Source organism: Atractosteus spatula, chromosome 8, assembly GCF_055471065.1.
Source record: "Atractosteus spatula isolate fAtrSpa1 chromosome 8, fAtrSpa1.hap1, whole genome shotgun sequence".
NCBI classification, from domain to species: domain Eukaryota; kingdom Metazoa; phylum Chordata; class Actinopteri; order Semionotiformes; family Lepisosteidae; genus Atractosteus; species Atractosteus spatula.
In genome coordinates, this window is record NC_142713.1 from 434,435 (window position 1) to 448,195 (window position 13,761).

A 13,761-nucleotide genomic window follows, 5' to 3' on the forward strand; every position below is an offset into this window, starting at 1 on the left:
TTCACCTGTCAGCTCGAACTGAAAGTCAGCCGAGCGCCCCGTCGGTACGGCTCCGACACAGGCCTGCAGCTGCTGGGAGCTCGCCCGGGAGCTCGCCCGGCAGCTCGCCCGGCTTCCACAGCACGGCTGGCCAGCTTGTTCCAGCCCCCCACCCCCCTCTGTGTAGAGAAGAGACTCTCGTTCTCGGATTTAAACGCGCTTTCTCGCAGTTTCCCCCTCCCCAAGTGAAGCAGAAGGGCCGGATGAACACCGGATCCGCGTGCGGCAGAGGGGAGAGGGGAGAGGCAGAGGCAGGTCTGACGAGATGCTCCTGCTGCCTCCGGTCAGGAATGCGGCCGGTCAGGCTCTCCCCCTTGCGGAGACGAGCCCCAGCCTGCCTGCTGAGGGAGAGGGAGAGGGAGAGGGAGAGAGGAGAGAGCAGACACAACGGACGCAACTGGCAGCAAACTTCCAGCTTCTCACTCACACAGCACCTTTGGGTCTGACTGTCGGAGAGGGAGACAAGGGACAGAGTCGCCCCCTACTGTAGCAGGACTGTCCTACTGCACTGGGACTGTAGCTCCTATTGTAACAGGACTGTCCTACTGCACTGGGACTGTAGCTCCTATTGTAACAGACTGTCCTACTGCACTGGGACTGTAGCTCCTATTGTAACAGACTGTCCTACTGTACTGGGACTGTAGCTCCTATTGTAACAGGACTGTCCTGCTGTACTGGACTGTAGCTCCTATTGTAACAGGACTGTCCTACTGCACTGGGACTGTAGCTCCTATTGTAACAGACTGTCCTACTGTACTGGGACTGTAGCTCCTATTGTAACAGACTGTCCTACTGCACTGGGACTGTAGCTCCTATTGTAACAGACTGTCCTACTGCACTGGGACTGTAGCTCCTATTGTAACAGACTGTCCTACTGCACTGGGACTGTAGCTCCTATTGTAACAGACTTTTCTACTGCACTGGGACTGTAGCTCCTATTGTAACAGACTGTTTTACTGTTCTGGGACTGTAGCCCCTATTGTAACAGGACTGTTCTACTGTACTGGGACTGTAGCTCCTATTGTAACAGGACTGTTCTACTGTACTGGGACTGTAGCCCCTATTGTAACAGGAATGTTCTACTGTACTGGGACTGTAGCTCCTATTGTAACAGACTGTCCTACTGTACTGGGACTGTAGCTCCTATTGTAATGGGACTGTTCCACTGTACTGGGACTGTCCTACTGCACTGGAACTGTAGCTCCTATTGTAACAGGACTGTCCTACTGTACTGGGACTGTAGCTCCTATTGTAACAGACTGCCCTACTGTACTGGGACTGTAGCCCCTATTGTAACAGACTGTTCTACTGCACTGGGACTGTAGCCCCTATTGTAACAGACTGGTCTACTGTACTGGGACTGTAGCTCCTACTGTAACAGACTGTTCTACTGCACTGGGACTGTAGCTCCTATTGTAACAGACTGTTCTACTGCACTGGGACTGTAGCCCCTATTGTAACAGACTGTCCTACTGTACTGGGACTGTAGCTCATACTGTAACAGACTGTTCTACTGTACTGGGACTGTAGCTCCTATTGTAACAGGACTGGTCTACTGTACTGGGACTGTAGCTCCTATTGTAACAGGACTGTCCCCCCTGCAAGCATATCCATAAAGTACATTTCTACAAAATAATTTCTCTTGGTCAGAGAGGAGAAAGAGATGGAGGGGAGGCGGAGTGAGACAGGGAAGGGAGAGAGAGAGAGAGAGAGAATCACTGGAGGTGTCTGTCAGTGTTTGTGCGGACTCAACATTCACAGGCAGGTACACCGGGCTTACAGACCTTTACCAGAGACCAGGGGAAGGATCATCCTGCGTTTATTCACCCACTAGCGACTGTCACAGCCTGTCCTCGGAGGGGTCTGCCCCAGGCCGCACTGAGACAGCTCTGGGACGTCTCCCGCCTCCCGCGCTCTCAGACCGCCCTCCAGTCCCGGGCGATCGTCAGAGACAACATCACGACACCAGGATAGCCAGAGCACATAACACCAGATCCTTTACACTTCCAGCACAGCGCTACAGACAGGAGCTGATAAACACGGAACACGATCCATCGGCGGTGAAGGGCTTTGGAGAGAGGGGTGGCAGGGGTCAGAGGTCAGAGGGAGACAGACAGACAGACAGACAGACAGACAGACAGACAGACAGACAGACAGACAGACAGACAGACAGACAGACAGACAGACAGACAGACAGACGATAGGTTTGGCAGTGATGGAGTGAGAGAGGAGAGAGGAGGAAGAGAGAGGGGACAGAGGGAGAGGAGGAGCAGTATTTGCTTCACCCAGGATCGTGGAAACGTGGGAGAAGAGGCCGTTCAGCCTCCTCTGGTGGGCTGAGTGCTCAGGAGCTCATCCCTGTGTTCAGACATGGTGCCTATCCAGTGTTCAGCTCAGGAGCTCATCCCTGTGGTCAGACAAGATGCCTATCCAGTGTTCAGCTCAGGAGCTCATCCCTGTGTTCAGACATGGTGCCTATCCAGTGTTCAGCTCAGGAGCTCATCCCTGTGTTCAGACATGGTGCCTATCCAGTGTTCAGCTCAGGAGCTCATCCCAGTGTTCAGACATGGTGCCTATCCAGTGTTCAGCTCTGGAGTCCCAGTGTTCAGACATGGTGCCATTCCAGTGTTCAGCTCTGGAGTCCCGGTGTTCAGACATGGTGCCATTCCAGGGTCCAGCTCTGGAGTCCCTGGTGTTCAGACATGGTGCCATTCCAGTGTTCAGCTCTGGAGTCCCGGTGTTCAGACATGGTGCCATTTAAGGGTCCAGCTCTGGAGTCCCGGTGTTCAGACATGGTGCCATTCCAGGGTTCAGCTCTGGAGTCCCTGGTGTTCAGACATGGTGCCATTCCAGGGTCCAGCTCTGGAGTCCCTGGTGTTCAGACATGGTGCCATTCCAGGGTTCAGCTCTGGAGTCCCAGTGTTCAGATGCCGGGAGGCTATGGAACCCTGGTGTTCAGAAGTTCTCGCCCTGGTGTCACACCCCTGGAGGCCCTCGGCTCCTGCGGACAGAGACAGGAAGCTGCTCAACACAGCAGGAGCTGTGGACAGACTGAAGCTCACAGACTGCAGGACTCGCGCCGCCATCTTTCAGCTGGGAGAAGTCGAAGAGAAGCGACCCCTCCGGGTCTCAGCAGAGAGAGTTCCCCGTTGACCAACGCAGAAGTCAAGGAGCATGAACTGGACACGACTCGTATGTGACTAAGAGAGGCATGGTGGTGCAGGGGTGAGCACTGCAGCTTTGCACCACTGGGTTCGATTCCTGAGGTGCTGTCTGTGTGGAGTCTGCATGGTCTCCCTGCGTTTGTGTGGGTTTCCTCCCACAGTCCAGAGACATGCCGGTGGATTAATTGGTGACTGGGAAAACTGGCCTTGTGTGACTGTGTCTGTCTGCCCTGCGACGGACTGGCGTCCTGTCCAGGCTGTATCCTGCCTTGTGCCCAGTGCCTTCTGGGACAGACTCGGGCTGCCCTGCGACCCTGAACTGGACAGAGCGGTTGGAATAAAGGGTGGAGGGGTGGGATTAAATAGGGAACTGAACACCACAGATCAATAACAGCTCAGCCCATCCAGCAGGGGAGCTGCCGAGCTCATTCGCTCCTGCCTTGATCACACGGGCCTCGTCCCCGAGCCCTGGAGGGGCAGCGGGTCAGAGCCCTCTCCTGTCGGCACCAGAGAGGCGCGGAGCGGGCCAGCCGTCAGGGTCCTGAAGACCCGTTGGGCCTGGCTTGGCGAGTCCAGTCCCCGATACTGGACCTCCATGGGGAGTACTCCCGGGCTGACCCCGACCCCGCCCTGATCTCCTCATCTTCCACCGACTCAGCTGCCATCTCAGGGCCCTTATCAACGACAGGCTGGAATAATCCCAGGACCAACAACGACCACCCCACACTGCCCACGCCCTGTACAGTGTGCTGTATTTATACTCCACACACCAGGGATTGACTAAACAGTGTCACTGTAGACACAGCTCTGTCAGTCCTCTCTCACACACCAGCTCTCAGTGGGAGGAGAGCAGAGGGATGGAGCCAGTTCAGAGAGGGGGGTTATTAGGAGGCCATGAGGGGTAAAGGCCAGGGGGGAGTTTGACCAGGACACTGGGGTGACACCCCTACTCTTCTCGAGAGACACCCTGGGATTTTAATGACCACTGAGAATCAGGACCTCGGTTTTACGTCTCACCCGAAGGACGGCGCCTTTTTATAATACACACACCAGGGATTTACTAAACAGTGTCACTGTAGGCACAGCTCTGTCAGTGACCTGTTCACTCAAGCGGTATCATAGTGAGCTCCGGTGCTGCCCACTTGCCGCAGGTGTTGAACTCCGCGGCTCTGTGCAAGAAAGAGCGCAGACAGGCGGCCGAGGAGACTGGGGGTCCCCGAGAGGTCCCCGAGAAGCGATTTCAACCACAGCGTCTCCAGGAACATGCCTCGGGCGCTTGTGTCCAATTTGTATTCACGTTGCGGTTTCTTCCGTCTGCTGATCCACTGAACGGGAGGAACCCGCTGGTCAGCAGCAAATACACGCCGGTGAGTAAACACGTCGAGTATCGGGAGAAACTATGCTAGAAACTATACAGTGCTGTAAAAAAAAACCCACCACCAACATAGTCGGGAAACTTCGGTGCGCTTTTCTACGCAGCTGTGCACTCACCCTCGCTCACCCTCACTCACTCACCCTCGCTCACTCACTCACCCGCTCCGAGCGCGTCCTCTCTCCGCCCCGCGGCGCGGCCGGTCGGGCTTCACGCCGCTCAGCGGGGCTCAGGGCTGGAGTCGCAGGCGGGGGCGCGCCCGGCGGGGGCGGGGGCCGGCGGGGACGGGGACGCCGACAGCGGGAGGGAGGAGGAGGAGGAGGAGGACGGGGAGCAGTCCGACAGGGGCAGCTCGGCGCAGTCGGCCCGGTCCGGGGCGCCCTCCGAGTCCGCGCCCGAGCCGCGGCCGGGCGAGGGGCCCCGGGGCGGCTGGGGGCCCCCGGCGGCGCGCACCGCCCGCTGCAGGCGTGAGATGTAGCTCTGCGCGGCCCTCAGGATCTGCAGCTTGCTGGCGCGGCGGGCGGCCGCCACCTGCGGCACCCGCTTCTGCAGCGCCGCGAAGCCGGCGTTCACCCGGCGGAGGCGCCGCCGCTCCCTCTCGTTCCTCTCCTCCGGCGAGCGGGCCCGGCTCCCCTCGGCCGTGCTGCCCCCCTGTCGCCTCCCGCCCCCCTCCTCTTCCTCCTCTTCCTCTTCCTCCTCCCGCTCCTCCTCCTCCTCCGCTTCGGCCGGCGCGCCGAGCATCCTCTTGGTCTCCATGGCGACCGCCCGGTCCGGTCGCCCGGTTCCGTCAGGTGGTTCCCCGCCGGGGGGGGAGCCCGTGACCGCTCGCGGCTGGGAAGAGACAGTCCTTTTCTTTTGGGAGGGGATACCAAAAAAAAGCGCTAAAAAATTCCCCCAAATCCTGAGGAGCGAGTGCTGGAAAAATAGGTCCAGAGGGGAAGAGTTTGAAAGCAAAGTCACGTCCAGTCAGTCGCTCGGGGCGCTGTGCGCTTGAACCGCGGGCAGAGCTTCACTCGGGGGCTGAACTCGGTCTCTCGGCGCCCCGGACCCACTCGCTTTCCCACGCGAGCCCGGGTCCCGGCGCGACTCTCCTCCTCCGCGGTGGGCGGCGTGTCTCCGTCCCCGAGCTGCTCCGCTGCTCCGCTGCGTCTGGGGAGACACGCGTGGAGAGGGAGTGGGGCCTTCTCCGCAAACACACCCTCCATCCTCCTCCAGCGTCCCAGAGCCCGCCTCTCCCGGCGCTCGACACGCACCTGAGAACTGCCTGCTTCCTCTTCCTGTGCAGGTGTGTGTTTCCAGTCAGGGTGTGTACAGGTGTGTGTGTACAGTGAGTCCAGTAAGAGCATGTACAGGTGTGTGTGTGTACAGTATGTCCAGTAAGAATGTGTACAGGTGTGTGTGTCCAGTCAAGGCCTATACAGGTGTGTTTGTACAGTGTGTCCAGTAAGAGTGTGTACAGGTGTGTGTACAGTGTGTCCAGTCAGAGTGTGTACAGGTGTTTGTGTACAGTGTGTCCAGTAAGAATGTATACAGGTGTGTGTGTACAGTGTGTCCAGTCAGAGTGTGTAGAGGTGTTTGTGTACAGTGTGTCCAGTAAGAGTGTGTACAGGTGTGTGTGTGTGTGTACAGTGTGTCCAGTCAGAGTGTGTACAGGTGTGTGTGTACAGTGTGTCCAGTCAGAGTGTGTTCAGGTGTGTGTGTGCAGTGTGTGCAGTCAGAGTGTGTACAGGTGTGTGTGTACAGTGTGTCCAGTAAAGGCTATACATACAGCTTGTCCAAATGTTATTTATGAAGTAAATAACATTTTGTGTACTGAAAATGTACATTTCTGTACTGAAGAAAGTGGTCAGAACATGTCAGCCGATATGTTACTACTTCCATCTAGTGTTACATTTTTGCACCTGCAGGTACTGGGGCACTGAAACATACAGGATCACATCTGTGTGTCTCCCAGGTGGGATCACTGGTGCAGAATGATATCACTGTGTGTCTCCCAGGTGGGATCACTGGTGCAGAATGACCACTGTGTGTCTCCCAGGTGGGGTTACTGATGCAGAATGACCACTGTGTGTCTCCCAGTGGGGTTACTGGTGCAGAATGGTCACTGTGCGTCTCCCAGGTGGGGTTACTGGTGCAGAATGACCACTGTTTGTCTCCCAGTGGGGTTACTGGTGCAGAATGATCACTGTGTGTCTCCCAGGTGGGATCACTGGTGCAGAATGATCACTGTGTGTCTCCCAGGTGGGGTGGTGCAGAATGACCACTGTGTGTCTCCCAGGTGGGGTCACTGGTGCAGAATGACCACTGTGTGTCTCCCAGGTGGGGTTACTGATGCAGAATGACCACTGTGTGTCTCCCAGTGGAGTTACTGGTGCAGAATGGTCACTGTGCGTCTCCCAGGCGGGGTTACTGGTGCAGAATGACCACTGTGTGTCTCCCAGTGGGGTTACTGGTACAGAATGATCACTGTGTGTCTCCCAGGTGGGGTTACTGGTGCAGAATGATCACTGTGTGTCTCCCAGGTGGGGCTACTGGTGCAGAATGATCACTGTGTGTCTCCCAGGTGAGGTCACTGGTGCAGAATGATCACTGTGTGTCTCCCAGGTGGGGCTACTGGTGCAGAATGATCACTGTGTGTCTCCCAGGTGGGGTCACTGGTGCAGAATGATATCACTGTGTGTCTCCCAGGTGGGATCACTGGTGCAGAATGACCACTGTGTGTCTCCCAGGTGGGGTTACTGATGCAGAATGACCACTGTGTGTCTCCCAGTGGGGTTACTGGTGCAGAATGGTCACTGTGCGTCTCCCAGGTGGGGTTACTGGTGCAGAATGACCACTGTTTGTCTCCCAGTGGGGTTACTGGTGCAGAATGATCACTGTGTGTCTCCCAGGTGGGATCACTGGTGCAGAATGATCACTGTGTGTCTCCCAGGTGGGGTGGTGCAGAATGACCACTGTGTGTCTCCCAGGTGGGGTCACTGGTGCAGAATTACCACTGTGTGTCTCCCAGGTGGGGTTACTGATGCAGAATGACCACTGTGTGTCTCCCAGTGGAGTTACTGGTGCAGAATGGTCACTGTGCGTCTCCCAGGCGGGGTTACTGGTGCAGAATGACCACTGTGTGTCTCCCAGTGGGGTTACTGGTACAGAATGATCACTGTGTGTCTCCCAGGTCAGGTTACTGGTGCAGAATGATTACTGTGTGTCTCCCAGTGGGGGGTCACTGGTGCAGAATGATCACTGTGTGTCTCCCAGGTGGGGTTACTGGTGCAGAATGATCACTGTGTGTCTCCCAGGTGGGGCTACTGGTGCAGAATGATCACTGTGTGTCTCCCAGGTGAGGTCACTGGTGCAGAATGATCACTGTGTGTCTCCCAGGTGGGGCTACTGGTGCAGAATGATCACTGTGTGTCTCCCAGGTGGGGTCACTGGTGCAGAATGATCGCTGTGTGTCTCCCAGGTGGGACAGTTACAGGGGATGAAATCCTGTCTACTTTGTGTGAAGCACTTCGGGATGAAGAAAATTATAAACGTATATAAAGGCAGTGAATTATTTTTGCTCAGAAATCAGTCCGGACAAAGCAGGTGAGGCTCATGGCACTCTCGAAGGATCACAGTTTAGAAAGATATAGTTTTCTGTTTCCCCAACGTCGTGGGCAATAAATACCACAACGGGACACGAGGTCTCCCCTCTCCCACTTTATTTTCAGAGTCTAATAAAAGTCCCGGCTGTTTTGTCCAAGAGGAGATTTACACCAGTAAAGAGCCAGGGCAGATAAAGGATTATAGCGAACAGGTGCTCAGGAAATATGCAAATATTATGCAAAGGAGTTTCCCGTCTGGGAAAATCAAGGTAAGTGAAGGAGGACCTGACATTTTCACGACCCAGCAGATGCCTCGGGTGAGACGTGAAACCTCCTTTTTCACGCGCTCGCACAACCAGTGACAGGACCAATAATCTCTCCCAAAATATAACACTGCTTTGTGGCTTAGGCTCTTCCTAGACACACCTGTGAGCACAGATGTTCTGCGATCTTACAGCATTCGGTGCGCACTGTAGGCAGAAAGACCAGCTCCCCTCCGGACCACGAGGGGCAGCTGGAAAAGCAGGACAGCGGCTGTGTGGTTGTTTCCTGGGCTACGTCTTTGGCTCTGACCACAGAACTGTGCTTTTGGCCTGTAGGGTAGGTGGGTGAAATGCAGTAGAACCACACAGATGTCACACAAACGTGTTTACAGTTGTTCACAAGCTTGTCTTCTTTCTCAAACTGCGGTTATGGAGACAAGGATTCTATTCAGTGAATTTAGTAGTTTTTGTCCTTGTTCAGTTCAGAGACCTGTCCTTGAGTACTGAAAGGTCTCTCTACATTGATTTAAGAGATAATTGTTCCTGGAAAGAGAATCTCTCTCACCCCTGCGAGGCTGGATCTGTCCAGGAGCAGGGCTGGATCTGTCCAGGAGCAGGGCTGGATCTGTCCAGGAGCAGGGCTGGATCTCTCCTGGAGCAGGGCTGGATCTGTCCAGGAGCAGGGCTGGATCTTTCCTGGAGCAGGGCTGGATCTGTCCAGGAGCAGGGCTGGATCTGTCCAGGAGCAGGGCTGGATCTCTCCTGGAGCAGGGCTGGATCTGTCCAGGAGCAGGGCTGGATCTCTCCTGGAGCAGGGCTGGATCTGTCCAGGAGCAGGGCTGGATCTCTCCTGGAGCAGGGCTGGATCTGTCCAGGAGCAGGGCTGGATCTGTCCAGGAGCAGGGCTGGATCTCTCCTGGAGCAGGGCTGGATCTGTCCAGGAGCAGGGCTGGATCTCTCCTGGAGCAGGGCTGGATCTGTCCAGGAGCAGGGCTGGATCTGTCCAGGAGCAGGGCTGGATCTCTCCTGGAGCAGGGCTGGATCTGTCCAGGAGCAGGGCTGGATCTGTCCAGGAGCAGGGCTGGATCTGTCCAGGAGCAGAGCTGGATCTGTCCAGGAGCAGGGCTGGATCTGTCCAGGAGCAGGGCTGGATCTGTCCAGGAGCAGAGCTGGATCTGTCCAGGAGCAGGGCTGGATCTGTCCAGGAGGAGAGCTGTCCAGTCATTCTCTATTTATCCCAGCGGGCAGAGGGTCACAGCGGAGGAAACGAAAAGGGATTGTCCCACCAGAATGCCATAACCCCCGAACCCGGGGTAGAGGGGCTCTGTGAAGGAGGCCTGGACTCTGTGCAGGAGGGTCGCTGTGTCTCCAGAGACGCTGTAAAAGGACAGAGTTCCAGCCCTGTGGTCCACGTACACCCCGATCCTGGAGGAGGGAGGGGCAGCTACTGCAGTTTTCTCCTTATTGTGCCAGAAGGAGCAGCTGGACCCGGAGCAGCACAGACTCCAGGACTGGTCGTTGCGTCCAAGACGAGAGCTGTCACCCCATCCTCTCCTGCTGAGTCCTTTATATGTGATCCCTATATATAAACCCATCCCCCACTCCACTCCACCTCCCAGTAACAGCGGGTCCCAGACAGCCCCTCTCTGCACAGCACCTGGAATTCTGAATCAAATCTCTCGGGGTGATCGGGGTACTGCTGGGGCTCCCTGCTCCAGGTCACCCTTCTGTTCCCCTCAGACAGACGCAGGTGTCTGTGCGCTGTGTTGGGGTCCAGTGTGAGCTGACAGGCTTCTGATTGGAGAGAAGAGGACAGTCAGAGGACAGACAGGCAGAACAGACCAATCCCTGAGCAGATCTCCACTAGAGTCCTGCCCCCACAGCCCAGTAAGATACACACTGGGGTTTCTGATTGGAGAGAAGAGGACACACAGGCAGAGCAGACCAATGGAACTTCAAAGGTTCAATAACTTCAGCACACAGAACTGTGCACATCAACCTGTTGGCTGTTATTTCTGACTAAACAGCTCAACTAATCGATCTACTGATGAACAACAGAAACTGGCAGAAAGGACACAGCCACAGTTGGAGTGACTTTGTATCAGACACATCCACAGTGGGAGTGGGAGTTTTCTATCTTGAACATGCCCACAGTGGGAGTGGGAGTTTTCTATCTTGAACAAGCCCACAGTGGGAGTTGGAGTTTTCTGTCTTGAACATGCCCACAGTGGGAGTGACAGGTGAGTTTTTTCTCCTTCTGCAGTTGTCCAATTGGTTACATTAAAGTTCTGAAAAAAGATATACACGGTTGATAACCAATACAAAAATAGCTTTTGATTGTTTATAGTCTGAAAGCACACTTGCAAACGTACCCCAGAAGGAGGCTTGTAAGATACATGTGAAACATGTATCAGTTTTTTTTCTGATGAACTTCAGAGCACATCTCTAGATCACAATACTAGAAAATAAAACTGTGAAGCTTGGTCAGTAATATAATGTGTTTGTGCAAAGAGGAATGTATATATATATTAAAATAAAATAGGAAATTTGTCTTTTCAGTGAAAACAGACTCACAGTGTAAAAGCTCTGCTCTGGTCCTGGGCTCTGGAGTCTGCAGACTGTGGACTTCACTCACTGGGGAGACACAGAGAGAAATAGAACTGAGTTTTGTGGATGAATCACTCCTACTGAGAGAGATCGAGCTGTGATCAACAGGGCCCAAGTCATTACAGACTGACAGGCTTTATAATGAGCACCTGGGAATACAGTCAAGTCAGCTGATCTCTAGGAAGACGCCAGTGTGTTTCTCCACTAACCTGTCCTGGAGATCTTGACTGACTCCTCCCTGCAGACGTCCTCCAGTCGCTCTATCAGTCCAGAGACAGCTCTCCTCACAGCCTCAGGAGAGAAGTGGGGTCTGACAGGGATGCTGGGTGAGTCTCCAGCTCCAGGAGGGACACAGACAGACTGGAAATTCTGCAGCAGGGAGGAGAGAGAGAGAGGAGTTTCCAGTCAAACACACTGGGCTCCAGCACACATTCCTGGGGAGAAGCCAGGAGCAGCTCCATTGGAGAGCTCTGTGTGAGAGACTCCCTTCTGGACTGCAGAGAGTCCCAGAGCTGTGCTGTTACCTGGAGGAAATGGATGTGATCCTCTGTGTGTGAGATCTGGCTCAGCTCAGCGTCTCTCCTCCTCAGCTCAGCGATCTCCTGCTCCAGTCGCTCCAGGAGTCCTTCAGCCTGACTCACTGCAGCCCTCTCTTGAGCTCTGATCAGCTGTGTGAGCTCAGAGCGTGTTCTCTCAATGGAGCGGATCAGCTCAGTGAAGATCCTGTCAGTGTCCTGTACTGCAGTGTGTGCAGAGCGCTGAGTGAGGAGACACACAGTGGATTATCACACAGGACAACACTCAAACTACATTCTACTGTGTGTGGTGTTTCCACAGGGTACTGGTGTGTCCAGTGTCCAGCTGTGGAAATGTGTGTCAGTGTGTCCACTCCTCTGGTCAATACCCACTCTGAGTGAGTCCACAGCCTGTCTCAGCTCCTGCAGCTCCTTCTCTCTCTCCTGGAGTCTCTGCTGGGTTTGTGTCTGTGTCGCCCCCAGCTGCTCCTGTGGAGGAACACGGACACAAAGATAATGTCCAATGTGATTTTTGCACAAGGTCATGAAAAATTATATCAAACTAAGTAACAGCAAACAATCAAATATCAAAATATGATCTTTGCATTGTACAGACAAAAATATAAAAGTGTTATGGAAAATATTTATATTTTGGATATTTTTTATATAAAAAGGTGTAATGAATGGGCATCAGAGTGCTGCTTCTGCCTCACAGCTCTTGGGTCTGCGTTGAGTTCTGGACCGAGGATCCTTCTGTGGGGAGTCTGCATGTTCTTGCCGTTGATCTTGTGGGTGTTCAATAGGCGCTCCAATCTTTTCCCTCGTTCCGAAGCGCTTGCTGACGGGAACGGCGGTGTTCCGGAGTTCTTCCCTGTGACGAGCTGGACTGTCCCTCCAGGGCCTCAGCGAGGGTAAGAGAGAGTCTGGAGGCAGGCGGAGGTGCTCATCCCCAGCCAGCAGGAGGAAGGCAGGTGTAGCTTTCCCAGTGTTTCACCCATTCGGAGCAGCTCACTGATATACTCTCGAGAGTTCTCAGTCCTTCTGAGCAGTGTTTGAGAGCGAATACGAGACGCTATATGGTGTCGAGAGAGGAAGTGTGGCTGCTCACGCCGTGTGAGAGTGACTCGGACCGTTTAGGTTTCGGCTTGGCTGCAGATCCGGCTGAATGAGATTCTCCGAGTGGGACGAGCTGCGTCTCCCAGGTGTTCAAACCGCCCACAACACAGCCAGGGGCAACATGTCACACTACAATCTGTCACTCTTGTTTGCTGCAGACAGCAAACAAGTTAAGAATTCTTGTTAAGAACCGTTCTGCACACTTTCAGACTCCCTGTTAAAAATAGGGACTAGTGTACACTGTTAATATCAGTGTATCTCCTGGGCCAGAGAGCACCTAGCAGAGGGTTCAAGTCCTCACCTGTTTCTCAGTCCACTCTCTCTCAGTGGACACGGTGTCTGGTCTCTGAGCACAGCAGACAGACGCAGGTCTGGTCCGTCCGGCAGTAAACCTCTCGCAGTTTCTGATGATCTGGACAGGTCTTCTCCTGCAGCTGTCCTGTGGCCTCGACCAGCTGGTGTCTCTTCAGTGGAGCGGCTTCACAGTGAGGCTGGAGGTGAGTCTGACAGTAAGAGGCCAGACACACCAGACAGGACTTCACAGCTCTCACCTGTCTCCCAGTGCAGACATCACACAGCACATCTCCAGGGCCAGCAGGACTGGGAGCAGGAGGAGGACCACTGAGCCCTGTCTCCTTCAGTTTCTCCACCACTTCAGCCAGCATGATGTTTCTGCCCAGAACAGGCCTTGGGGTGAAGGTCTGTCTGCACTGGGGACAGCTGAAAACTCCAGTCTGATCATCCTGATCCCAGTGAGTCTTAATACAGCCCAAACAGTAACTGTGTCCACAGGGAAGAGACACTGGATCCTTCAGGATATCCAGAGAGACCGGACTGCTGATGCTGTCCTCTGACCACTGACTAGAGTCCATGTTTTGTGTGTGAAACAAAATGCAGACAATCTTACCTGCAAACAGAAATACCTGTACGCACACCTCAGGGATCACACAACACTGAAGGAGGCAGGGCTTGGACAGGAGCCAGGTGTCAGAGAATTGAGAGAGAGAGAGAGGGGAACAGGAGGAGACCGCCTGAGTCGAGCCCTGAGAAAGAGGGCAGGGGAAGACTGCCTGGGTCGAGCCCTGAGAAGAAAGGGCCGCT

General features: G+C 54.6%; 1 protein-coding gene and 1 pseudogene across 2 annotated transcripts; both read right to left on the reverse strand.

Annotated features, from left to right (window-relative positions):
• Positions 1-1,841: 1,841 nt before the first annotated feature.
• Positions 1,842-5,750, reverse strand: LOC148828942 (achaete-scute homolog 4-like). Its single transcript, XM_088922801.1, has 2 exons — positions 4,737-5,750; positions 1,842-3,040 (listed from the first exon to the last, which is right to left on the reverse strand). Exon 1 carries the CDS (start codon positions 5,329-5,331, stop codon positions 4,795-4,797), a length of 537 nt encoding a protein of 178 aa, XP_088778927.1. The 5' UTR covers positions 5,332-5,750; the 3' UTR covers positions 1,842-3,040; positions 4,737-4,794.
• A 3,879-nt stretch (positions 5,751-9,629) lies between these two features.
• Positions 9,630-13,532, reverse strand: LOC148828943 (E3 ubiquitin-protein ligase TRIM16-like; annotated as a pseudogene). Its single transcript, XR_016091477.1, has 6 exons — positions 12,962-13,532; positions 11,938-12,033; positions 11,554-11,787; positions 11,239-11,398; positions 10,997-11,056; positions 9,630-10,216 (listed from the first exon to the last, which is right to left on the reverse strand). The product of XR_016091477.1 is annotated as an E3 ubiquitin-protein ligase TRIM16-like (transcript).
• Between the last annotated feature and the right edge of the window lie 229 nt (positions 13,533-13,761).

Coding starts and splice junctions, on each gene's coding strand:
- LOC148828942 (XM_088922801.1), bottom strand. CDS start 5,331: ATGGAGACCAAGAGGATGCTCGGCGCGCCGGCCGAAGCGGAGGAGGAG.